This window comes from Drosophila albomicans, chromosome 2R (assembly GCF_009650485.2).
Source record: "Drosophila albomicans strain 15112-1751.03 chromosome 2R, ASM965048v2, whole genome shotgun sequence".
Taxonomy (NCBI): domain Eukaryota; kingdom Metazoa; phylum Arthropoda; class Insecta; order Diptera; family Drosophilidae; genus Drosophila; species Drosophila albomicans.
Window position 1 is genome coordinate 27,644,982 of NC_047631.2, and position 26,887 is coordinate 27,671,868.

At 41.4% G+C, this 26,887-nt stretch overlaps 2 protein-coding genes across 2 annotated transcripts in view; one reads left to right on the forward strand and one right to left on the reverse strand.

The window, feature by feature from the left end:
- Positions 1-26,887, reverse strand: part of LOC117574041 (transcription factor mef2A) — a 147,118-nt gene that overhangs the window by 11,284 nt on the left and 108,947 nt on the right. Inside the window, 1 exon segment of the mRNA XM_034257641.2 lies at positions 9,399-9,470. Coding sequence (XP_034113532.2) covers positions 9,399-9,470 — 72 coding nt within the window.
- On the forward strand, positions 3,606-4,272 carry LOC127566001 (uncharacterized). Its single transcript, XM_052007302.1, has 2 exons — positions 3,606-3,754; positions 3,856-4,272. The coding sequence occupies exons 1-2, from the start codon at positions 3,672-3,674 to the stop codon at positions 4,112-4,114; spliced, it is 342 nt and encodes a 113-aa protein (XP_051863262.1). The 5' UTR covers positions 3,606-3,671; the 3' UTR covers positions 4,115-4,272.

Here is a 26,887-nt window from a genome sequence, read left to right on the forward strand (position 1 = left end):
AGAGAGAGAGAGAGAGAGAGAGAAAGAAGAAGGCAAAAGAGAAAGAGAGTGGAGGAAATTGACGTGGCATTCCCGGTTTGCCTTCGGCTCGAACTTCGCTTGCCTGTATCCAGCAAATGCTTTTTGTTTCACATGCCGTGTGTGTGTGTTTGTGTGTGTGTGTGCTTTATGGATCACCGCTGGGCTGAGTGGCATCGTTATGCTGCCAGCAGCAAACTACATCAGTTTCAGTTTCGCCTGCTTTATGTTTTCAGTTTCGGTTTCAGTTTCGCTTTTCGTTTTTCCCTCGAAAAATAAGGCCAAACTGTACTCCTCGACTTTAACTTTAACTTTTGTTGTGTTGTGCGTGAACTGGCTTAATCTTGCATCTAACTTTAATTGCCAACATAAATATGTTTTGTTCATGCTTATAAACGGCGCTTTCACATGCACGCTGTGCATGTGAGTTGAGCTTTAAGAATTGCACTGACAGCTTTAAAAGCTCACGCACACAATTACAATTTATTTGCTTGAAATTAATACACTTGTCGGTGAATTGCGTTATCAGCTTTTATAATTTCCTATTGCCTTCACATTCAATGAACATTTCACTTGACAGCGCTGCCTCCTCCTCCTCCCCCTCTTTTCTCTCTCTTCTCTTTCTCATATATAAATATGTATGTAGTCGCATTTACGTGCCTTGTATAAATAACAAGTTTTCTCTGCTTTCGGTATTTCGCTTTCCATTTTCTTTTTTTGGAAGGGGGCCGCAAACATAAACAACCCCATACCCCAAAAAAAAGCAGCAACGAAAAACCCAAAATGCCAGAAGCAGAAGCAGAAGCAGAAACAGAAGCGGAGGAGAATCGAGAAAGCAGAAACCAGAACAGCTGTGGAAAGGACAAACACGGAATTGGGTCAACTGTATATAGCCATGCTATATTTATGTATTTCACTTTTTGGGGGTTGCACGTTTCCCGTGTCCCTGTCCCTGTCCCTGTCACATGAAAAGCGTCAGCAGAAGCAGCAGCAGAAGCGTTAGCGGCGGCTGTTAACTTTGCAAAAATAACTGGGCCAAAAAGAGCGGCCGGGCTAATAACAGTGGCAGAGAGACAAAGCGAACAACTGCGCGCGCATTTGACCAAAGAGCGATGTAAATAGGCTATAAGAGAGCGAGAGCAACGAAATCAGGTTAAGAAGAGAGACGCACTGGAAGTGTGTTTGTTTTGATTTGCAGCAGCAGCAGCCGACGATGACGACGTTGAAATTGGGTCAATGGAAGCGCATTAACTGCCAAGTTTTGCCCAAAAGCGAATGTAGCATAAATTATTGACTTTTACATAGAATCGGGCTGAATAACAGTCTATAAATAGCACACTTCATGCAAGAGTAAGTGAGTGTGAGTGAGTGTAAGTGAATGAGGCTGAAAGCAACTCAGCATCAGGTTGCAATGGCATTCATATTCGCTGAGGAATTCCGTTCCTTTCCCCAAAACGCAAATAAAATAAGTAAAAATAAGTAAAAAGCTTAGACAAACACTCTTGCAAACTCAGTTCCCTCTAATAAGGCTTAATTTTTTTTTTGGGAGCAACATTCGAATTGCACTCACGGCGACGTTTATACTTGTATATTTCACAGCGCGCTGACGACATAAAAGTCAAAGGCAGCGCACAAAAGTAGGCAACGCAAATCGTTGTCCTTATTATCCTCGGGCCAGCTGGCAATTTTATGCGCACCATTAAAGCTGCTTAAGCGCCTCATGGCAATCTTCACTCCAGGGGGAAAAACTGGGGAATACACTTCTTATGTGTTGTGCTCTGTATTCTGTGTTCTGTGTTGTGTTGTGTGTGCTCGTCATTTGCATTACCGAGACAACCGAAAAATGCCCCAGGCAACGCCTCCCGCTCCGCTTTGATTTACATATAGATACAAATAGAGAGCGTATCTCTCGCTCGCTTCTAGATATTAAGATATTAGATTCACACTGAAAATGCAATTGATTGAGCCACATTTTTGGTAGCCTGGCTTATTTGCATGCGGTTCTAAATGGGAGCAGGCGAAAGCGTTATCGCAACCCCAGCAGGCAAACCCCAGACCAAGCAAATTGGGTCACATCAAATGATAACAGACCCAAACAGCAGCAGCAGCATAAAGGGCTGACAGCAGAGAGAGAGAGAGAAGGGGGAGGCAATTGGTTGACGCTTTCAACAACAATTTTTGGGAGCTTTGAGGCCTTTGGTTGGTTTTACAGGTAACATAATTGCCGCCAGCTAAAATGCTTTTGGGTTTTGCCTCAATGCGGTTTCAAAATGTTGTTGCTTAAATAGTTTGCTCGCCCTCTATGTGTGTGTGTACTTTAGGGGTGTGTGTGTGTGTGTATGATTATTTGATTTTCAGCTGAGCTCACACATGAGTATAAAACATGATTACCTCAATTTGTCGCCCTCGTCTGGAAATTCGCTTCAAACTTAATTTGATTGCGTATAAATAAACACGCGACGCTGGCGACAGTGACAAACTGACAGAAATGTGTGTGTCTACACACAAGCACATACACACACACACACAAAAGTTGAGAGATCATGCATATGTGTATGTAGATATCATATGCATACATAACTGATGTGACAATCGCACGCGAAATTGTCATTTCTGAACGTCAACGAGGAAAGTTGCGTTGCCAGGAGTGAAAAATAGCGAGAGAGAAGAGGAGAGGAGAGGAAAAGAATGTAGGAAAGAGCGAGAGGGGTAGCTAACATGATTGAGCATGTCGCGAAAACGACATGGAAGCTGAGTTGAGTGTTCATTCATGTTGTTGATTTTAACAGTAACAGCTGTGCGTGTGTGTGTGAGCATGTGTGTGCGCTTGGGTATGCGAAAGCAAGACAATGAAAATGGCGTCGATTTGCAAACATATTCACATATTCACATGTGTATGAATACAACAAGAGCGCACTGGACAGACAAAAGCACAAAACTGACTGAGTTGACATGACAAAAATTTGCTGGAAATTCAGCTTAAGGGTTGCCCGCACAACATACACCACACACACACACACACACGGACACATATACGCGGGGCAAGTTTCGCATTCATATATACAAAATTTATGTGAAAAGTTCGTGAGTGCTTCAAGTTGTTAACGAAAACACATTTGAAATGAAAATTGTTTGCCAGCTCAAAGCTTCAAATTGCATGCACAATTGTTTATGGCCGCCAGAGCGAGAAAGCGACTGAGTGTATGAACGAGAAGAGGAAGCATAACGAATTTGTTGACGCTGCCTAAAAGTAGGCAACACTTTTGCAACGTGCGCCGACACATAAATTGCAACTCAAAGGAAACTCTGTACGTAATAAAACAAAGCTGCGTCATGCTTTCAATTTTGTGTAATATAAATTTTCGCAAATTTGACAAGTCACAAGACAAGCGACATGACAATAAAATGGGACACTCAATAAATTACATTTAAATAACATTATTATTTTCTCAAATGTAGAGGGAAGGAAACTTAAGCTGTCAGAGTCGATGAGAGATTTTCATTGTCGTTGGATTAATTATTTGATAAGTAAGCGAAAGAAGGAAGGAGTATTATTTCATTTCAATTTCAGCTCTTAATTGGCTTGATTTCCTTGACAGCATATGAAAACTGAGGAGTTGCTGATCAACTGCAAATTATAGCAGTCAAAGTCGATGTCACTCTCTGTGTGTGTGTTCTCTTGTGTGCTGTCCAGCACAGACGAGTCGTTGACTGTGCCAAGCGACAACAATATCCGGTAGGACTCAATTTACCACAACATCTCCACCCCTCATCATCATCTTCTTCTTGCCACACACACTCGTTCACTTGCCTCATTCACATAAAATGGCTTATCAGTGAAAAGGCTCGAATTACAAGCAGGCAAACGTGGCAAGCAAACGACAACGACGTCGTCGACGTCGACGTTGGCATCCTTTTGGCCAACGTACTAAAGCAACCCTCTTTTCACCGCAAGTTAATGGACCAAGCTCCACAACAGAGTCAGAGTCAGAGTCAGGGCAAAAAAACAGGCCTGATTATCAACGCCATTGTCACATCTCCAACGACAACGAAGAGTCTTGCAACAAAAACACAATGCCTGGAAATCCAATTATGACATAAAAATTTGCGTAAATTGTGAAATGTAAATTTTGTCAACACTTTTTGGCAACTAAAAAAGGGTTTTTTGGTGTGCCCACCCGCAACGCAAGATAAGCAAGCTAAAATTATTATTTGACACACGTAAATTTTTTCGGGGGCGGCAGCGATAATAAAATCGTAGTATAGCTAAAGTATATATATATATATATAGAATATATATGTATGCCAAGTAGCTTTGCATTTGCCATTGACTTTTATTGCTGCGGTAATTGCCAAATGGAGCTTGAATGGGTCGTCCTGTTGTTATGCCCACTGTGCTCGTGGGTTAATCAATGTGCCCAAAGTTGGGTTGCGGTTTTGATGATGCTTTAAAGACCCAACTGGGCAGCTAGCAAAGTAATTGGCTTAGAATCAAATATGAAATTGTGACAGTTGTGACCTTGGCCAGGGAAAGAAGGAGAGAAGACACTTCTTGGGCAGCTATAGTTAAGTGACAGAACTATAGAGAACTGTTCAGCCCCCCAGAAAGTAAATGCTATCTGCTATATTATTATTTCTGTGTGTTTGTGTGTGTGTGTGCGAGAGAGGACAGCTTGATGGCAGCTCATCTATTTCAATTAAGCTCTGACTGGGGGCTACTTTTATAGGGGCTGTTGTTGTCGTTGTTGTTGTTGTTGTCGTTGCTATTGTGTTGCTCGTGCCTGACCCGCATGTTGACCCAGAATGCAATGCAATGCAAAGTAAAAAGGCAAAAAAGAAGCCGGGGCAGCAAAGTAACTAGGTCACTTTGGCTAACCAATTGACGAAATACTCGTAGTGTATGCATGCTGCTTGCCAATTTTTGTATTTTATTTTGTTCGTCGTTTGTTGCACATTGCTGATATAGCACAAGGCTCTGGCGCCTGGGACGACCTTGCCACAAACTGTGGCGAGGCTGTACCAAAAACACTGGCAGCAGCAGCAGCAGCAGCAGCGAGTGAATGCATCAAGGCCTAGCGCATACATATTGCAGTAACTGTACATTGGAAAGTTATGTTTACTTATCAGCGAGAGAGTGAGAGAGCACGAAAAAGAGACAGAGAGGGAGCGCAGTGCAGCGCAGCGTAGGGAGCGCTTCCTCTTTTCGCACATTGTACAATCAAAAGTAAACCAGGTCAAGCGTCAAGCCAACTATATATAGAGAGAGAGGGCCCCACACATGCATATGATTATGTGTGTGCATGTGTGCAGTAAGTCTGTAAGTGGTGTGGCAAGTACATAATGTGTCACACACTCACACACACAGAGCATAGTCTAAGAGTCTTATGATTTAAGCCCAGCTGACAAAATACGTTTCCCACTCTTTCGATAAGCCATTATTGTAGCATACTTTTTGGGGCATTGATAATACGACTACAAGCAAAATGATTTTGAATTTAAATTACATTTCTTCTCTTGTGCACAGCACAGGAAGGGACCTAAACCTTAAATGCTTTAAACTCTTTACAAATTTGAAGGACATCTTGAGTGGGGTTCGACTATTAAAGTAGCGCATAGACGGCCAGAGAGGGAGTGAAGGTTCTCAGCCCTTGGGACACATTTCAATTTGGCTCTCTAAAGGCAAACGCATAAACTGCCAGACAAGAAACGTTGATGTACGAGGCGTCCCCAGACTTTGGGGACTGGGGACACGTGTCTTCTTGACACGACGACACAACGTAACGCAAAGTAACGTAACGTATCAAAAATGGCCACATAATAATTCCCAAAACTCAGCGTACACGAAAAATAAACTAAAAAAAAAAAAATGTAGAAAAATGGTCAAAAAATAATCAACTTGTGGGCCCAGAGCTTTATGGACACCAAAATGGGGAATGGAATGGCATGGCGTGGCATACAACATGCATCAAGTTTTGGGGCAGCATTTTTCGAGAGGAGCGTGCGACAAAATGTTGCCAGCGTTCGCTCGAGTTACGTTCTGTCATTTCATACGGAATCGTTATTGGACAGCAAATATTGGTAAGGGCTCGATGCTGGCGGGGGATTACCTAGAGGTAAGGGAAGTGAGAAGGGCGGAGTAGAGTTGAAAGCGGTTTATTGCGCACCTAAGAACCTACCTGCCAACACACACACACACACAGACACAGTGGCAAAACCACTCTACGGCTTTAAAACTGCACTGTCGATGCTGTATTTGAAATGCTATTTGATGTGCTGTCAAAGGAGCGACTATAAGCTGCTTATGGCCAGCAAATTAGACATTTTCAAAGTGCTTAAAAAAAGGGCCGAGCTTCAAACTTTCAAACACTGCTGTTCGGCTCATATTGAAATGTATTAGCCAAGTTATATACATTGTTATTCGATGGGAAATTAATCAGATCAACACTGTCCATCGATAACAGTGTTCGATTAGTTAGTGAACTTTTCTATGACTTCTGCTTTAGTTCTAGGCAAACTTTACTTTTTCGTATTGTAAATTTCAACTGCATGCAAATAGTCTTAGAAAGTCAATTGCAAAACTTGCAAGTTGCATAAAAAGCGAATCCATATATGAAGAGGCAAAGGAAAAAGTAAACCATAAACCATATCGTTATGACTTCAACAATTTCACACTCGCAATCGCAATTCAACTCTGAAAGCAATACCAATACAATTTGAAATTCAATTCCAATGCACACGCACGTAACAAAAATAAAAAAGAAGAAAACAAGAGACACCGCAAGTGAGTAAAGAAGAAAGAGAGAAAAAATTGTGGCAAAAATTTGAAAGCAATTTCATTTTTGGAAAAACAAATTTCGCAACAGCTTCGCTTCGACTCGCATTATATATAGATAATTTTCATTTCGCTTTTCTATTTCTGCTGTTTTTTCTTATTTTTTGCCTGTTTGTTGTTTACTCTGCTTGCATATTTCATGTGGCTCCAGGCTCCGAACCCTTTTTGCAATTTGGCGCTTCTTTGGATTTACGCTGGGATTTAAATATTCAATTTCTTAAATTCCACGGCACTTGAAATTCTGATGCGATAAGCCGCCAGACCCCAAGCATCGTAGCACACTCACTCACTCACTTAGTTACAACAGTTTTGCTATCTAGCTAGCTTCAAACAGCTGCTTCTAAACCAACCAATTTGCTATAGAATTAGGTTTTTTTTTGCCCTTGCTGCCCTGTTAAACTTTTCACTCTACATTTTAGCTCTGTGTTTTCCCAGCTTTTTGGCGTTCCACATTTTCGTTGTTGTTTTTTTTCGGGGCGGCTCTTTTACAAAAACTTTTTGCCGGCCAAGTGTCGACGCGTTTAATTGCAAATGATAACAGGGCCATGCTTAAAGTTGTCTCCTTTGCTTTCCTCCTTGGCTTTTTAATTTCTACTCTTGCTGACCCAATTTGCAGCTTTTTCATTATTTTTATGCAAGCAGCCAGCCACACAGCAATAGCAGAAGAAGCGGCAACATCAGGACTCTGCTGCTTCTCTAGCGAAAGTGTCGCCCATTTTCCTGGTCCTGGTTTTTCATTATTTGTTTTTTTCCTTCCCATGTCGTTACTTTGCTTTCGCTTGGCTTCAGCTTCATCTCCATCTCCGTCTCCATCTGGAGTCCTACTCAGTGACTGTGCGGCATCTTCTTGTTTAGATAAAATGCCAAATACCGGAAGATTTTTAATTAGAATTTTGCTTCTTTGTTTTTTTTTTTGTTTTGGTCGCTGCCACCCTCAGACCTCATCTCAATTATTGACTCGAGACAATAAGGCAAGCAGCTAAATGGGCGGGTAACTGACAACTTTGGCCCGCAAAAAGAGTTCAAGTGAAACAGAAAGAGAGAGAGTGAGAGTGAGAGAGAGAAGAACAATGCTCTAAATTTTTGGCGATTTTCTTGAAACAGGGCAATTCCAAAGACCTACTGTTGCTGAATGAATGAATGCATCGACCCCAAAGTAAGAGCTTAAATCATTTTAATAATCCTTTACATTTACTTGGCCAGGACTTTTCTTTGGGGTCTTAAGTCCAGCTGCCTTCCATTGTTTAATTTGCTACCCGCTGATTTTGCTTCTCCTTCTTGTTATTGCTTTCTTTTGTAATTTAATACACAGCATTTCCTAATTAATTCCCTTTTTTTTTTGCTTTGCGGTTTTTCCAGCTGCTTACCAAATCATAAATCGTAATACGATACGGGACGATAATTTCGTAACTATGGGGCGTCCAAAACTGAAGTTATTTGTTTCGCTAAACAATTATTTATAGCTGCACATTTAATAGGATCTTAAAGTGGCATAGAAGACGTTTAATCAAGCAAATTATAAAGCTGATTAAAGCTGCCAAAATAGGATTAATTATTGCACAAGGTGAATACACAATTGAAAGCCTCATTACGCTGAAAGCTTTTATCTACTGTACTTTGAAATCACTTTTCAATTGTGACAACTTGGTAAGAAGTCGAATTAAAATGGTATTCAATTTGAGCTGGTGGCGCATTTGCATTGATGAAATGACAATTGTTATTTGAAAAACTTCAAATCAGACAAAATGCAAATAACTTTGGCTGCAGGATATCATAGCACAAAAAGAAAAAAGAAAATAATAATAGACACTGGGATGTGGAGCAGCTGCTTGAAGCAAATTCCAGCTATCGTTGCCATCGACAAGCGAAAGTGGATGGAAAAAGAAGGCAAAAAAAAAAAAAAAGAAAAGAAAAACCGACTCGTTGCCACAATAATTTTCATAAATTTTCCAGTTTTCGGCAAACGAAATTTCCGCATTTTTTTTACTGTGCGCAATCAACACAAATACAAGATAGAAGAAAAACAAAGAAAAATGCAGTAGTCGAGAAAGTCGATGATGTAATGGACAGCGCAAACATTTCATTTGAATAACTTCGTAATCACCAGGCAGGCATACTCTAAAAGCCTGGACCCTGGCAGACGTGGCGTATGAGCAACCTGAGTAAAACTACCAAAAAGCCCCAAATAGAAAACAAAAAAATAGCACAAAACAAAATAAAAGAGGAAAAAACATCGAAATAAAATTGCCTTTTTGCTCAATGGGTGATTTTTTGTTAGTCGAGCAACGGATTTTTATGGCTAACTTTGTTATGGCAAGTTGCTGTTGCTGCTGCTATTAGGGGGCGGGCGTTGATTGTGGCACGCCCACTTGAAGCAAAAGGTTTTCGACTTTCAGTTGCTGTAGCTGCTGCTGCCTTTGGCGTTAAATGTTGCCTGGCTTTAAAATGTTATTTGCAATTTTGATTTCAACTCAATTGCTGCTCCAGACAAGGCAACGCTTTGCGTTTGAGGAGTTTGCTGCAAGTTGTCTTCAATAAGTTTACTTACAGCATTGGGCATTTGGCAAAGTCGGGATGTGGTTGTGGAGCAGTGTGGCAATGCGGTGTGGCAAGCACTCACCTGTAAAGACACAGACAGAGAAAAAAAGTTTCGAAAATTAAGTGTGTGCAACATTTAACATTACATTAAATTTTTAAGCGAACGACAATCGATCGATCGAATTCGATTAGCTGAGAGATAGGTTGAGCACTGGCATTGGCAATTGAGAGTTGGGAGTTCGCTTTGACATTATTCGCGCCTGGCACAAAACCCAAATTCAAATCGAATTGAGCCCTGCACTTGCGGTCTGTGTTTGTGTTTGTGTTTGCATGTCATCGTCGCTAGTCTGGGAGATAGCCTCGTGTGCCCATTTCCAAGTTTACCATGTCGGGGTCAAATAGTTTGCCGACAAGCTGACGTGCACAAACCAATTGCGAATTGCGCCTATAAATATGCATTACACACACAACGATTCGTATCGCTTGCTTGCTGCTCTGTTTTCATTCGCTTTTAATACCCTGTAACCGGGTCACATATGCTCGCTGATTCAACTAAAAGATTACACGACATTCTATTTGTTTTGTGCTCTGTGTGTTTGGGCTGCAGTCTGTAATTACTACGAAGTGCTTGGCAGTCTGGCAGAGTGCGCGACTTCTTTTCGCTTAGGTTCCTTTTTGGCATTTCATGTCGCAGCTCATTTACAACAAATGCCAGGCATTGACATGATTTCTTCGCAAAGACTTGTTTTGCATTCACGTCTAATTGCCACGTTAATTGTAAGCAATTACAAAACAAAAATTACAGAAAAAAATACACCCTGGAAGGCCGACACTAGACGGGTCTATTCGACATTGCAGCTTGCATGTCGAGGCTGACTTTTTCGGTAATTTTACAATTCTTGGAAAAACCTTTAATTGACTTGACTGTTTTTAATTATATTAATCCATGACTAAGAGAGCGAATAAAACACAGTCCGAGAGATGGAGAGAAAGAGAGAGAGAGAGGATTGCAAAGTCAAAGTCATGAGTCGACAATAAATTTGGTTAATTAGCAAAAACGTCGCTTGGAACAAATTAAAAATGAAAACACCAACAACAAAGAGCCGGACAATTATGCGGGGAGGTGCGCGCGTGTGCAGCAGCAGCAGCAACAGCAAGAGCAACAACATCAGCCGGCAATTTGTCATGTACGTGCAATTAATCAAAAGTTGAATGACTGCAAAGGCTGCGCGTCTTCGTTCGGCAACTGATTAAAGTGATGCTCTCTCTTCTTCGCTTTGTTGTTGCTGTAGTTGTTGCTATTAAAGAATGTTTGTGCGCCGCAAAACTGACAACGATTGCAGCTCGTGAAATTAGTCATCATTACGCCCACGCATACACCGACCAACCGACCAACGAAAAAAAAAAGCATTGCATACTTGTGGGCGAAGCAGCGTGATGCCGTCAGACTGTGATGGATGGATGAGGCGTGTGCTGAGATAATTGACCTCTAAATATACTTGCGCACAGTCGACGCACAAACACTCACACACATACACACAGCTTAAAAGTCGCAAACCCATTGAGCAGCCTTGCATCCCGCGCCGCAAAGTAGGCTAAAAATATGGCACGACGCGCAATGATGATGATGTTGGTCCAATAACCTTTTGGGCTGTCGGCTTTGCGCACAGCTTGAATGCCATTGACACTGCTCTTGCTTCTTCTTCTTCTTCTTCTTTTGGTTCAGTTCGGTTCAGTTTAGCTCTCGGCCTGAAACAGATACTCATTTTGGGCCAGGAGAGCAACGACAACGACAGCAGCATCTCAGCATAAGAAGTCATTGCTCGAGAGGCTCACGCACTTCTCTTTGCTGCCCATTCCAATGCTGCCGCTGCTGCTTTAAGTTGCCTCAACTTTTGTTTTTGTTTTCTGTTCGCTTTTTTTTTTGCGTTTTGTTTGTTTTTTACTTTTGCTCTGCGTTTATTATTCTCGCTGCTGTTGTTGTTGTTGTCATCGTCGTGGGGATTTTATGGCTTTGAGGCAGGCGAGCTACGAGCTACGCGTTGGCGTTGTGGCGTCGTGTCTGCCTTTTTGGCAATGCGTGCGATTGCCCCGTTTCAAGGATACTTTGCTGCTGCTTTGGACTTTTTCGTTTTCTCGTTTTTTCGGCTGCCTTTTGGCATTTTATTGTGTCGTTGGCACGCATCGAGCCAGCGAGCGAGCGAGCAAAAAGTTAAATGGTTAATCATAAAAAAAGCAAATAGGTAGATAGACAAACATATTAGAAGAGAGAGAGAAAGTCTGTCGATTATCAAGGATTCTCAAATGAAAAGCGTTGCCTCATTGAAATGAATTTTCGACTTTGAATTGATTCATGCTTCTAAGAAGCACCTTAATTTATTTCGAACTGAATTTAAAGCCACTTCCATCCCACTGTAACTGCGTTTTTCGCACCTTGGGGTTAAAAGGAAGTTTGTGCCATTCGCTTATCTTGGCCAACACTAATTGCTGCCTAAACATAAAATGAAACACAAAACTTTAAGCCTGTAAATTTCATTTACTGCTTTCACGCTTCGTCTCTCTCTCTTTCTAATACTGTTTGCTGTCTCTCTTTTTTGTGTGTGTGCGCCATTTTGCCAATCGGTGCGTTGACTGTGCCAATGTCCTGGCGATTGGCCAAGGGTTTGAGTCGCCCACTCACAGAGAGTTCTGTGTCGCCTTCTGCAGTTCACAGCTTTACAACAGCGAGAGTTGAATAAACTCGCAGTTGTTCACGATATTTATGCCTGTCTGTGTCGGTGTCTGTGTGTGTGTGTGTATTGTTTGATGTATGTATTTAGGTATGTAAAATTGTCAAATCCGTCTAGACATTGAAGGTCAATTCTGGGCTAACGGTTTGAGGTTCACTCTCAACTGAACTCGACCTCAACGACAGGAAAATTCTTCCTTTTGCCACTGATTTCAATTCCATTTGCCTTGCTAATTGTCATACAACATTTATTCGATTTGATTTACGAAATAAAAAACAAAACGTGACTAACGCTGCGAGTTGTAAATAAGACACTTGGACTTTAAGCTCGAGAACTCGAAACTTAATTTAATTGCAGTTTTGTTTTACAATTGCAATGAAACTTTGTACAGCGATTGCTCATAGATCAGTTTTTGGAGTAGAGAGAGAAAGAGAGAGAAGAAAGAGAGGAGACTGCTGAACATTGATCGCAGCACATTTTTGTTGTTGTTTGTTTGATTGTTATTCTGACTGCCTCTTGTTGCTGTTTCAATTCAATTTGTAGCGCACTCGCGGCCGCTCTTCAATTTCATTTCCTTGGCTGTTAGTGCATTGACTTTAGCGACAACAGCAACAGCAACAACAATGGCAAAACAAAATGATATCAACGATAACAACTCGTTTTCAGTTGTTTTTCCTCTGGCTGCGTTTATAATTTAATTAAACTAAATGTAATTAGCATGTTAACTCTATAATGCAATCTGCAGCAGCTCTCTCACAGAGAGACTGAGTTCAATGGACTCGCAAATTGCGTGTAATTTGCTGACACACAAACTCATGAGCAATAAAATATAGTACTGTATACACTCTATATACTCTATATATATAGACTGTCTGACTTTGTCTGATCCCACGATCGAAACTAACAAAAAATAGAACTCGTGGCTGTGCTGTCTTATCAGTCAGCACACACATGGCCTAGGCCCAAGGCCAACAGCGCTGCACTTCCAAATATCAATCTATAATCAAGTTTATTTGTTCACGTTTCTTTTTTTTGTATTTTTTGTATATTTTTAACACTTTGCTGGCAACGCACAGACGCAGTTACAATCACGTCGACCTTGATGACAATGAACTCACTTACACTCTTCACACACACACACACTCACAGATACACACACTTGCATACACTAAGCGTAGCGTATGTGAAATTGTTTTGTCAAGTGCTCGTCGCTTTGCTTTATAAAATAAAAACATCTATTTTATGCCCATATCGCTTTGATAAGATACGAAATAGCCCCCATACAATTTGCATCATAAAATATACTTAAGCGATTCTATCTGTATAAAGTAAATACAGTATAGAATTGTTATTTCTTTTTGTGTTTTTTACTGTTTACCAACTTTAACTTTGCTGCCAATAAGTCTGTTGAGGTTTTTACGACACTCTTTCGATATGATTGATATCTAAGTGTAGATTATCGTTGTGAAATATATTCAGAAGGGCAATAATTCTAAAGAGAGTGAGTTCAATATCAGATAAGCAAGTTCAGTGTGTGATTAAAAAGGACTTCTTTGGCAACTTTTGTGATTACTCAAAATGAGTTGACTCACAAAAGTTATTGCATTGCACAATGAAATAAAAATGCATTAGCGGAAATACTTTCAACATATTGTTTGTTTGCTTTTTAGGGGCTGCCTTCAACTATATTATTAAATATACAATATGAGTGTGCACACAATCGACCTGCAGGGAAATACAATACTCCCGCTTGCTTTTACAAATGTAAAAAACAGAAAATCGACTGTACATTGCTTTATGTCATGCCATTAAAATTTGAAAAGCCGTATCGAGCGATGTCGGTTAATAACAGCCTACAAAATTGTGGCAGATGACAACCACAGCGCCAAAGTGGGCGGAGGGGCAACAACAACAAAAAAAAAACAGAAAAATAAAAGAGGGGCAAAAAAATGATTGCAGCAAAAGGGGGGAATATAAATATCATGGAGGCGTCTCAGCGCACTGGCACCTGGCTCCTATTACATGCGCACGGCATTATTACAAAGCCACCAACAGCAACAATTGCAAATAAAAGCTAATATTAAAAGCGGCAATTTTCCATGGCACCACCGACAACAGCAACAACCAGCAACCAGAAACAACAACAACAACAACAGGCAACCAACTAGAGCCACCCAACTTTGCCTTTGCTTTTTGCGTGCCATATGCGAGTTCGAAAGGATTTCCGGTTTATGCTGTTGCTTGCCAACTGCCTACTCTACTGTTGCCTCCTCCCCCCTCCCTACCTCCCTCCTCCCTTGCAAGCTCCCTCCGTAACCTTTTGTAATTGTTTTGTTAGGCAAATGCAAAGCACATGGCAAATGCCACGTCTTCAACAGCGAGCTAATGACCGAGTCAATATATATTATTTATTTATACCTAGATTTTCTCTACTTCAATTCCTTGACAATTGCTGACCTGAAATTGCATTTGCACACAAAGCATTTCGTCGCTAGGTGCCAGCAACATTTTTAATAACAAAAATATTTGTAGAGTTTGTGGAGAGTTTCGTCAAAGGACCGCATGCCAAATCTAATATAAATAGTTTTGTCAGCAAAAAGGACTCGTAATTAGCGAGCACACTCGACATCTAACTGAAATGAAATGAATCTATGCGAAAACTCGAACATATGCCAGGACAGCAGCAGCAACAACAATTCGCCTGCAGCGTGCATGGCGATACTTTTTCTTTCTTTTCTTCCACTCTTTTTTTGTTGTGGAGGAGGAGGCGGAGATGCGTTGCAAACACGACTCGTGCTCGAGCGTGCGTGCTGGGCTTCATCTTGATGCACTGTGTGTTAATCCCAAATCAAACAAAAATTGAGACGAAACGAAACGAACGAACGAAGGGGAAAGAATATGCAGGAGCAAGCAGAAGGTAGCAGAGGCAGGTTTCAGCTTTTGGTTTTGTCGATTGTGTTGCACTGACTTGAACCTGAAGTGCAGGCGGCGTTCTACGTTGTACGTGCTGCCTGCCACAAGTAAGCCCCTAGCAGATGTTGCCCTCTGTCTCCTGCCTCCTGCCTTCACTTGCAACTAGAGTTGTGCTGTTGCTCCACCTGCTCGCACCTTCGTTCTTCGTTGGCTGCATTGCTCCTGCTGCTGGTCGCCTGCTGTTGCTGTTGCCTGTTGTTGCTCTTGTTGTTAGCCATGGCTTTGTTTTCGATTTGAGCTTCGTTTTTGCCTTTGCTCGCCGCCTTTTTGCAACGTTTACATTTTGTTGTTGCTGGCAATGTTTATGCCGGTTCGTTCGCTTGTTGTTGTGGTAGGCCTTGCTTGCTAGCTGCTGCTGCTGCTGCCATTGTTGTTGCTTATCCTGTGTGTCGTTGAACTCAAAGCCGGTGTGTGCAGCAGAAGGAATAGCAGCAATACACCTAACCAAAGGCCGTTGCATGTCGCCCCCAAACAGCAGCAGATGCCTTTCCACCTTTCCACCTCTTCGCTCTGCACTTGACTTTGCCCCCCAATACGGAGCAACAGCCAGCTTGAAACGGGGGCAGGACATAAAAGTTTTGCGACAACTCACACACACACAGCGAATCGCCCCCGAAGCCAAGCATAGAGTGAATAGAAAGGAGCTAGAGCTGGCCATAAGCTTAAGCATAAAAGCCGAATAAGCAAAACAGCCAACTGAACCGAAACTAAAGAAATGTAAACAAGCTAAAAACAAAGTGCAACAGCAAAAGGTTTCATGTTTATCCAGGCGCCATGGCAACCCTGCCAACTACTATATTCAGCTATTTGTGTTTTTTCTTTTTAGATGGCGTGTGTCATGTGCCGATGGGTTGGACAATTTCTGCATAAAAACTCTATTGAAATTTATTTCTGCATCTCTCTGTGTGTTGCACTATGGCGAATTTTGTTTTTCGTTTTTATTCTTTTTTTTTCCTTTTTTTGAGGGGACAGGGCAGACAGCCAATACCATAAATTGTGAGCATGTGTAAATATTTTAGCAGATACAAGCCAGGACTAGAAACGAAAGCAATATGAATGTGTGTGTGTGTGTGTGTGTGGGCAATATGCGACATGAATTCATTACGAACTGCATAAATTAAAACATAAAAGATACAAGCAACAAAAAAATTGAAGTCCAATTTGGCATGCTAAATGCTTAAAAAGGCTTTTTGCACATAAGTATGGTCGAAACATAAACTCGATTTATATATGGTAAGAGCATAAATTCGACTAGACAAATTGAATGAATCAAGCGCAAATCAAATGCACAGAAAAGTCTTCAACTTGCACACACTCAAAAGATATAAAGATACATACTGATACAAAGTCTAGAGAGAGAGAGAGACTCTAGAGCCGTAACCTCTGGCAAATTCGTGCTTTAATGTACACATCACGATTAAGAGGGAATGGCCACAGAATATTTCATAATTTCATAGTAAAGCAACTTTGGCCAGTGGCCTTAAGATACATGCATCCAACAGATACAACTGGATTTTCTATGTGTGCTGCTTGGGGGCTCTCTCTCTCTCTCTGTCTGTCTCTTTCTCCCTTGTGTCTTGTGCTGTCCTCATTTGCCGACATGTAAAATGATGCGTAAACAATATTCTGACGCATCATTAAAACGCCTGAACAACTGAACGAGGCGCATCGATCAGTTTCACGTTCAGTTGGGAATCAACCCATCGTCGATGCAAGTGTGTGTGTGGAACGAACATGATTATGATGACGCATCATCGTAGCTACAAAGCTACGGCACTGACCTGCCACAACAACAACAACTAATTCAATTTTATTCGCTTGGACACGGCTCGAGAGTGCTGGAACTTTAACTCGAGCTAGGGACTGGGTTCGTCATGTCCACCTTCAAACAGAGTTCAACTGCCTCGAGAGTACGCAACATGCCACGCGCTCTCTCTCTCTCTCTGTCTCTCTCTAGCTCTTTCTAGCTCTTTGTGTGTATCGCTTGATCGTTTGCTTGCTTCGTTGTCGTTGTTGTCGTCGTCGTCGTCGTTGTTATTGCTGCAGCATGCTCAGCGCTTGTTTATGCTGATCTCTGTAATGAGATATAATGCCGGCCGGCCGGCCTGCCCCAAGACAACCAAAATAACAACAGCAATTGCAATAACAGCAGCTTCTTTACGGCACCGGGCACCTGACCTGGACATGGAGAATGGCAGCTTTGTGCTCCAGCGGGAGCATTGAAGCTGCCTCTACACAAAGGCACTTAAGTTAAGCGAGGGTGGCAGCTAAATTTGCGGTAAAACTATAAAAATGTATAACTCGCTTTGCAGCAGCTGCGTTTTAAGTTATGTGCACTTAATGGCCACTTTAAAGTAGCTACTTAAATGCACTTAGTTGCATATTTTTATTCCCTAATAGTTACCAATAAAAGTAACACTAGAAAAATAGTAGAAAAATCATAAAAAGTAAATGATGGTGCTACTATTAAAGAACTTTCGCTTAGTGACGTCGCAGTTAAGCGAGATATTGGTTGAAAACTTCAATAACTGCCCTCGCAACATGTGTACGTATTGTGGACTGAGCCCATTGTGTATTGTGTTGTGTTGTGATCAACAACAAACATCATTATCAGCATTTGGGCCACATCATTATCACGCTGCATTCGTGATTGTTGTCGCAGCACAAACAGCAACAAGAGCAGCAGCAACAACAACGGCAACAGCAACAACAACATCATTATCATCGATAAGTCGTGCGGCGACAGAAGCATTTGCAGCCTCTGACAAAGTTTTGCTTGCCAAAGCAGTTCACGTATGACAAAGCGAAAGAGAGAGAGTGAGAGAGGAGGAAGAAAGAGAGAGAGAAGGAGAGCAGCACCACAGCACTGACCTGGACAAGTGGCCAGAGTGACGAAGTGACGAAGCGGATCCTCAACTGAATCAGCAAATATTATGCATACAGCTGATTCGAATTGCCAACAAAAACAGTGGGCGTAGTTTTGCAAGGGGTGTGTTGATGCGAGGAACCAAACGGGGAGCGGGGTGTGCACAAGGGGTCGTTGCGCTGAACTTCATGCGTGGATATTAATGACCGGCCTCGACCCCAAAGCGAAACAAGCAACAGCAACAGCAACATCAACAGCAGCAGCAGCAACGTCAACGAACGTGCCCAAGTAATAAAGAAATCTTCAATGTTCGGCGGGGGTGCACGTTCATGCGGATGCATGGATTATGATGATGACGACGACGACGATGATGATGATGATGCAGCCAAGGCGTAGGAGAATAGAGGAAGAGGCTAGAGAAGAGTGTGGAGGAGGAGGGTGGCTGACTGCTTCTCGGAATGAAGCAAAAAGCCAGAACAAGAAATTGGCAAGCGCGTTCAAGAGGCGCATAAATTACAGCGCAGTTCGTTGGGGCTCGGCTTTTGTTTTTGTTTTGTTGTTACTTTTTTTCATTATTGTTGCTATTATTGTTGTTGGCAGGAAATGCATTGCCACCGCATCGTTGTCGCATCGTTGACATTGCAAAAACGCTTTTGCATTGACTCAAAATATAATGAAAATACAAAAAAAAAACCCCAAAGACTTTGCCGCCCCAGTCCAATGCCACACCCATTGACAGAGGCAGGAACAACAACAACAACAAAAAGCAGCAGCAACATTTTCCACTTGAAGTCATTGCAAAATTTTTGCTTAATTTTTTAATTGCCTCGCAAGGTTTTTGCTGTTGCTGCTGCTGTTTTTTTTTGTTGCTGCTCTTTGTTGGCCGCCTGCAATCGAAGTTGGTAATTAAAAATGCGTAACGCGGTTTCTAAAAGTCGCCTTTGTTCTTGTTCACCACTCACAGTCATGTTGTTGTCATCGTCTACTTTATTGTTGTTGTTGCTGCTGTTGCCGTTGCTGTTGCTGTTGCAACTGTGTCGGCCGCCTGCTGCTTTGATCGTGGCTGCAACAACAGCTGGCAAATTCACAGCGCAGCTTGGCGCTGTTTCCTGTCTTGCTAAAAGCAAAGTTTAATTCTTTCTTTTTGCGTTGCTCAACAACAAATCGCTGCAAATAATAAGCAGCTCCCCCTTTAAGGGATTTTCAATGGTTTTCTCTCATTCACCAAGCTGCCAACTTACCAACCGACCAACGACTTTTCGCAACTTTGGCTTTATGCTAAGAAACATCTGTTTACAACTCACCTGCAATGAAAAGAAGATAAAAGGCATTAGCTAAAGTCAAGTAGATTATGTAAAGTAATTGAGATAATATAAATTTGAAATGCGAAAATATTTGAACAAAGACTGTAGGAAATATTATTTATATGAAATATAAAATTAAGGAATAAGTAAAGTATTTTTTGCACCACATATAAAGATCTGATATAATTTATATATGTACATTATTTATTAAGCAAAAGTTGCGTTGTCGCTGCGGTTGCAACCACAAATTGTTGAGCTGAGATTTGACTCTGACTAAAACCAAAACTTAAACCAAAACTAAAACCCAAAACCAGATGATAATAATGGTTGCCGTAGCCGTTGTTCTGGTTCTGGTAAATCCAAAAACAGAACCTAGCCCAACATTGTTTTTGTTTTCGCCAAGCTCATCCTCATCTTCATTCTCATTCTCAGTCGCAGTCGCTGTCTCAATGTTGTCGTGGTCGCCTCATCGTTGTTGTGTTCTCCTTTATTTTTATTTTGTTTTTTTTTTTAGGTTTTATATCTGCGCCTCAGAATCATGTCGCGGAGCCAGTGAGCAACATGTTTGTGCGCCAGCAACAACAATAGGCGGCAGCAGCAACAACAGCAACAGCAACATCAACTTTTGCGAGTGCCGAAGCACTCGGCGATGGCCAAGCCTCTTGCCAGCTGCTTTTTGTGCCACTTCCACACACACACACACACACACATACTCATTTAGTGATGTTGTTGTTGATAATGCCAGCAATGATGTTGTTGCTGTTGCTGCTGTTGCTGCCACTTGCCATGGACTTGCTCATCAACTGGATTTACTGGAGTGAAAGAGAGCGAACGCGAATTGCAAGTCCAAAGTCGCTGCTGCTTGTTGCATTTAGTCATCGTCCTCCTTCTGCTGCTGCTGCTGCTGCTGCTGCACCACACACTATCATCAACATCACCAACATCATGACGATGATGAGCAACATCATTATTATCATCATCATTGCTGCCCATTCGCTCTACGTTCCACTTCAACACCCGGCACATTGCCTTTCCCACAGTTGTTGCTGCTGCTGCAATTGCTGATGTTGCTGCTGCTATTGCTGTTGTTGTTGCTGTTGCTCAGAGTGCAGCAGAGTTCGTTCCACTCGGGTTTGCTTGCTGTATTTCTCTTTTTTTTGTTGTTGTTTTGTTGGTTTGTGGCGTTGTTTATGTTATTTTCTTCTTCATTTGCTTTATGCTGTTGCCCGCTTCGCTTTGTTTTGATATCATGCATTTTGTTTTGCTATTCAGATTTCTTCTGGATTTTGTATTTTGCTCGCCATTCCCGACGCTCTCTCTCTCGCTCTTGCTCTCTGGACTTGGCTGATAATTGCAGTAGCGAGGCGAGAAACTTGATTCGCGGCACACTCGTGACGTCACTGAGGGCATTCACTTTATGCTGCTGCTGTTGCTGCTGCTGCTTAACTGTTGCTGCTTCTGCTGTGGCTGCAACATGTTGCTGACAGTCGCTGGTCGTATGGGCAATCAATTATTTTCATGTTCCAACTTTGGTTCCATTTACAATTGGCCACTGACAAGCGATTGCTTCGCTTGCTCCTTGTGCCCCATTGTCCAGTTTATGAGACACGAAATTTAAATTTACACATCGATAGCAGAGACACAAAGAGTGAGAGAGCGAAAGAGCGAAAGAGAGAGAGAGAGAGAGAGAGAGAGACTCGCGCCCATTGTCACGATAAATCAATTGCACTCTTGGCCCCAAAAAACAAAAACAAAAAAAACGTTGCAATCGCTTTCAGCCTGGCTTTCGAATTGGCCTCAACGGTAGCTCGACTTTCGACTCACAAGACACATGCGATCGTTGTTGTTGTTATTGTTGTTGTAGTTGCTGCTGCTGCTCACGGTAGCAACATGCAACTGACACTGACACTTACGTATGTTAATGTTGACAAAAAAGAGTCAAGACAACAAGAAGGCAGCAGAAAACACTCGACACAGAGCAATTGTTTGTTTGTTTTATATGCTGATCACAATCAAAGACTGATTTTTGACAAAAGCCCTAAGTAAAGTGACTTTTAAAAGAAAAATACTCTGTGTTGAATTGCTTTCGGATTGAATTTGTTAAAATAATTTTGCCTTTGCTTAACTATTACTTTTAGAAAATTGTTAATTAATATTGGTTGCTGCTTTGCTGCATTGCATAGACAAATTGTCTCGTTTTAGTTTGCAGTTTTGTATGCAGCTCGTTTTGTGCCTGCCTCCATACAAAATGCTAGTCACAATTATTAAGCTTCTGTTAACAATTTGGAAGCATGTTCAACGCTTGACCTTTTTTTGTAACGCTCAATTTATGAGCTCAACACATGAGCATTAAACATGCAAAGCGCCATGTCAACAGTAACAGCAACACTGGCAACAGCAACAGCAACACTAAAAGCAACAACAGCAACACTGGCGTGTCAGCGTTGCAATTATTTGCGCTGTTGTTGGGAGTTTGAGTTTTTTCGTTTTTTTTGGTCTATAGCATGGTTAGAGCAAATAAAACGCCGCCAGAGCCTCACATTTTCATTTGAAGTTGAAGCTGAAGTCAACGTTTTGGGACTTCAACTGGATCATTAGGCGCGCCCTGGAGCCATTAATTTCTGTAGAGCCCGAAAAGTGTTTGCCAATTGGCAAAAGTACACAGCAAAGGAGCGAAGCAGAGAAGCTGCTGGGGTGAAAAGTGAGTGGAAAAGGCACAAAAAAAAAAAAGAAAACTAAACGCAGCATTTAAGATAAATTTGCGACGATAGCATAGACCAGAGACCAGAGAGTAAAACAGAGTAGACACAAACTGAGACACAGAGTCAAGTCGTAGTTGTTGCTGTAGTTGTTGTTGTTGCAACATGGGGCACATGAAGTAAGGGCAACAGCAACTGCAGAAATGGCAATCAAGTTCAATGCACAGCAACAAGTCAACACACATACAGAGAACGTGGCCTAAGGACGGCACTGGACTCGACACTGCAATCGAAATCAGACTTGGACTTGGACTCAACTCGAGTCGAGTCGACTTCTTGGCCATTTCGTTTTGTGGCTCGAAAACTTTGTCTTACCTTTCAATCTGCTTTAGCTGGGCAAAGGCAAAAACTAAAAAAAAAAAACGGCAAAAAATAATAGGCCAGGAACAGCAAAAGCAGCAAACAACAACCAAAGCAACTCAAACTGCAACTGCAACAGCAAATGACAACAACATGTTGCTGGCAAAAAACTTAGAATAGAAAGTGGAGCCTCACATGTTTTTATTCTTTCTCGGCTAAGTTCAATGCTCCATTTGCTTAGTGGAACACAGAGAGCAAGCGAGTTGTTGGGGATTTTGTCTGCAAGGGTTGCCGTCGGCCCGTAAATCAGAAAAATCAACACATAAAAACTAAACAATCGCCTCATTAATTACAATTAGAAGTGTTTATTGCCAAAGCGCAGCCATAAACTCGCCAACCTGCTGCAGCAGCAGGCGAAGACTGGACTTCCAAAGCACGGCTTGCGTCATCATCAAAGAAGAGAGTCGAGAGATGAGTTTACTTAACGATCACAGCACAAACATTTTCGCCACATTGCATGGTATATTTTTTCTTCTCTCTTTTTTTTTTTTTTTTTTTGTGATGCCAGTTGACAGCGTACCCAAGCAAGTCTCTCCCCAGGCAGCAGCCGAAGACGACGACGATGCCACTCGGGGGCATTACTGTAGGATTCATCAATCAACAGCTGTCAGTGCAGCCGGCAGCAGCAGCAGCAGCAGCCGAGCGGCCAACAGCCAGCAGCTAGTAGACGTCAAACCGACCGGTTCTCAATGGTCCACAGTCTGCCCCATCTCGGACTTCTTTCCTGCTGCTGCTGCTGATGCTGCCGTTGTCCAGTTGTCCACTCTAAATCAGTATCAGCCGCTGTCCCTTTATGCGTCGTCTGTCACTGCGACTGCGGCGCATGCGCAACGTTTTTGGCCAGTGCCAATTCCAATTCCCATCCCCATCCATTTGCCTCGAGACTCGAGAAGACTCTCGAAGATGGGGGGCACCCTGGAGCTCAGCTTCCTGTTGGCTCGTAACTCTCTCGCTCGATTCATTCGGTTCGTCTCATCCACTTTTGTTTGTTTTGCCTTTGGCAAATGCTCTCAACTTCCTCCTCCATTGACCATCATTCGTTTGCCATTTGCCGTTTTGTTTATTTTTCTTGCATTTTCTTCGACATTTTTCTTTTTTATTGGCGGCGGCTTCGGCGTCGGCCGCGTTTCGTTTTTGCTTGGAAAATTTGCTACTCATTCAGCTGTCGTCGCTGTGTGTCGTCCATTTATGCAAATGCTAGCGATAATTGTGGCACGAATATTGCATAATCATGACACATAACAAATGAGATATGCTGCATCGACTGCTGTTGCTGTTGCTGCTGATTCCAGCAGCGATATCCGCGCTCAACAGCAAAATCAATGTCAGGGCTCATTACAATTTGACGAGTGCAATATCAGTTGCACAGGCGGCAGCACAGCTGTAGTTGAAGGACTTGGATTGAAGTTTTTAATTGAGGTTTTTATTCACTGAAGATTTTAGACTGAGATTTCTAGCACAAATTTTAGTCATAGGTTGTAACTCTAAAAAGTCTTAAGTGTGAGGATTCTACTCTAAAGAAATTTTCGACTGAGATTTCTTCTACCAATTTTAGTCATAGGTTGTTCAAGAAATTTTATTCGGAGATTTCTATTACACAAATGAAATTTAGTCTTAAAATTATTAACCTGTTGTCCCTAATTAAAAGGGACTTTTATCTGAATTTTCTGCTTTAAATAAATTCTAGAGTAAGCTATTGCAATGAGACTTCAAGAAGATTGAAGACAAAGAATTCTAATATATAAATAAAAATATAAATAAAGTTTAATCCAAAAATGAGATCGAGTGTTCTGTGTATTTAAATAAGACTTCTTTCTGAGATTTATATTTCAAATAGATTTCAGTCTAAAGTTGCTACTCCAAAGCGACTTCAGACTGCGATTTCTACTGCCATCGAAGTGAACTTCCCCACATTTCCAGGCCATTTGGTTTGTTCGTCGCCCACAGTGTCCTCTTTGGCTATTTTCAGAGTTCGCTCTGCTCAGTTGATTTTCACTACCAATGCCATCATTTATTTTTGCTGCTGTTGTTGTTGTTGCCCCTCTTGATATTTTTATCTCCATCTCGCCATGACGCCCACGCAGCAGCAGCAGCAAGGGTTTTTCCTTTTGCTTCCTTGTGGGCTCCTTTTTTATTGCTCCAGCTCCCTTTTTAATTTAAGCACCTGCCGGCTGGCGGCTGCTTTGACAAAAATGTCCTTTCTGGGTAACGCCCAGGCGCTGTTGGTGGGCGTTTTGGCGTTGCACTAGGCTCTTTTGCCAGCTTTAGCTTTAGCTTTGGCTTTCGATTTGAGCTGCCTGCGGAGCGACTTTGTTGAGCTGTCTGTATAGAAATAAACGCCGTTTGTCGACTGAGAGAAAGAGAGAGAGTGCTTCTCCTGTGTCCTTTTTATTTTCTGTTCCCTTAGCTTAGTGCCCTTTTGCAACGTCAGCAAACACACACACACACACGGTAAACACTCTTGGCACACTCACATATTCACATTAAGTACACACATAGTTCTTTTTATTTATTTTTTTTTCAAAAAGGATCGTTTTCGCTCTGGGTATCCATTTCCTTTTGTGCGACATTTTGCTTGGTTTTGAGCAAAACTTTTTAATACAAGTTCAGAGCATAAGAACACACTTATACACACTCGTAATTGCAGCTCTCTTAACTCTCTCACTTACGTTGAACATTTCTATTTAATAGGATCACACAATTTCACAAAAATATTTTGCTGCCTGCCAGCTGCCAGCTTCAAATGTTGGTCAAGAGTTTACTGGCTTCGTATTCCCTTTTATCATTTCTTTTTCTATATCTTGCTTTTTTTTCGTTCATTGCAATTTTGATTTGCAAGTCGACGATTACGATTTCTGCCAGCAATTTAGCTCGACCAGCTCGTGTTTCAAATTGACGCGCTCTCGAGCCTTTGGGCCATGCGATAAGCCGAGTGCAGCGACCGACCAAAAAAACACAACTCAACGTATAATACTTTTCTCTTCTGCTCTTTTCTTTGTGAAATTGCCAGCCGGCTGTGTTGTTCCCCCTCCCAGACAGTTTAGTCTACTACTACGTCAATTTGGTTGGTCAAGTACTTGGCGGAAATTGGGTTCGTTAGAGTTGAGGGCATAAAACTTATGTCTGATATCCTGTTGAAATAGTGCTAATGAGCCGGCAGATGGACTCCACTCAACTAGTTATATAGTAGGCTATAAAAAAATCCCTTTGTGTCGTTTCACCTGCAACTTTCCCAGCTTTGTCAATAATCAAACATAAAGCGCAATTATCAAGTCGCGTTTATATGCAAGTCGCATGGCAAGTGTCAAGCAAACAAGTTAAACCGCAAAGAGAATTGATTGTACTACGAATTTAAAATGCTCTTTAAGTTGAAGTGGGAACTAAAAACGTTTTGAATAATAGTTAGCTATTAAATTAAAGCGATTTTTATACTCGGATGCAGACTTATGGTATATTTTGAGTGTAGTGGTATGTTGGACAGTATATTATTTTGGTATATCTTTTTGTAGTTGTTTGAATTTTAAAATATACCAAAATAATTTACTGACCAAATAATAAAAAATGTGCCAAAATTATATACTGACCAAATACTAAAAAATACCAAAGACAATATTTAGTATTTTGTCAGTATTTTATTTTGGTATATCCTTTTGTAGTTGTTCGAATCTTAAAATATACCAAAATATCAGTATATTATTTTGGTATATTTTAAAATTCGATATCAGTATATTATTTTGGTATATTTTAAGATTCGAACACACTCAACTGTAGCTCTTTCACTTTATTTTTTATTTTTATATAATTTTCAACTACATTTATTTTTATATCTCATACTCAACTACTAGACACAAAGTGCATTTATGATTTACTTTATAATTTGCACTTTTGACGTGCAAATTGCCGCTGCATATGGACACTCCCACACACACACATATGGAAACACATAACATAACTGTCACTTGGTAATTATTTTGTGTGCTTATTAAACTGATTTATGAGCACATTGCAACATGAAAGTTGCATTAATTAAAGGAAATGTGCTTAGCTGAGCTCTGATAGATTTTGAAGGGGCAAACTCTTAAGCTGGTTTCGGATCATAAAATAATAATGTTCATACACAGATAGAGATGGAGAAACTGAGCGAGCGAGATAGGCATAGAATTTATGAGTTCATTTTGCAGTTTGCAAAAAAAAAAGTTGTTAAAGCGAATAACGAAAATCGTTAACGTAATTATGGCACATGGTATAGAATCGACATGCATTTCAACTGTGAATATACATCTACATAAAACACACAGCACAACACATGCAATGTGGTGTCAGTTGGAGTTGTTGGCTATTGTTTGTAATAGTTGTAGTTGCTGTTGCTCGAAATGCAAGTGCGCAAAAATGAATGTGAACATGATACATGCGAGTGGAAAGCCACTCAACGTTCGGCTCAGACAGCTTGACGCCAAAGCAAACGCTAAAAAGTTCCGTGTAATGATGATGAAGCTTGCCACTTTTAT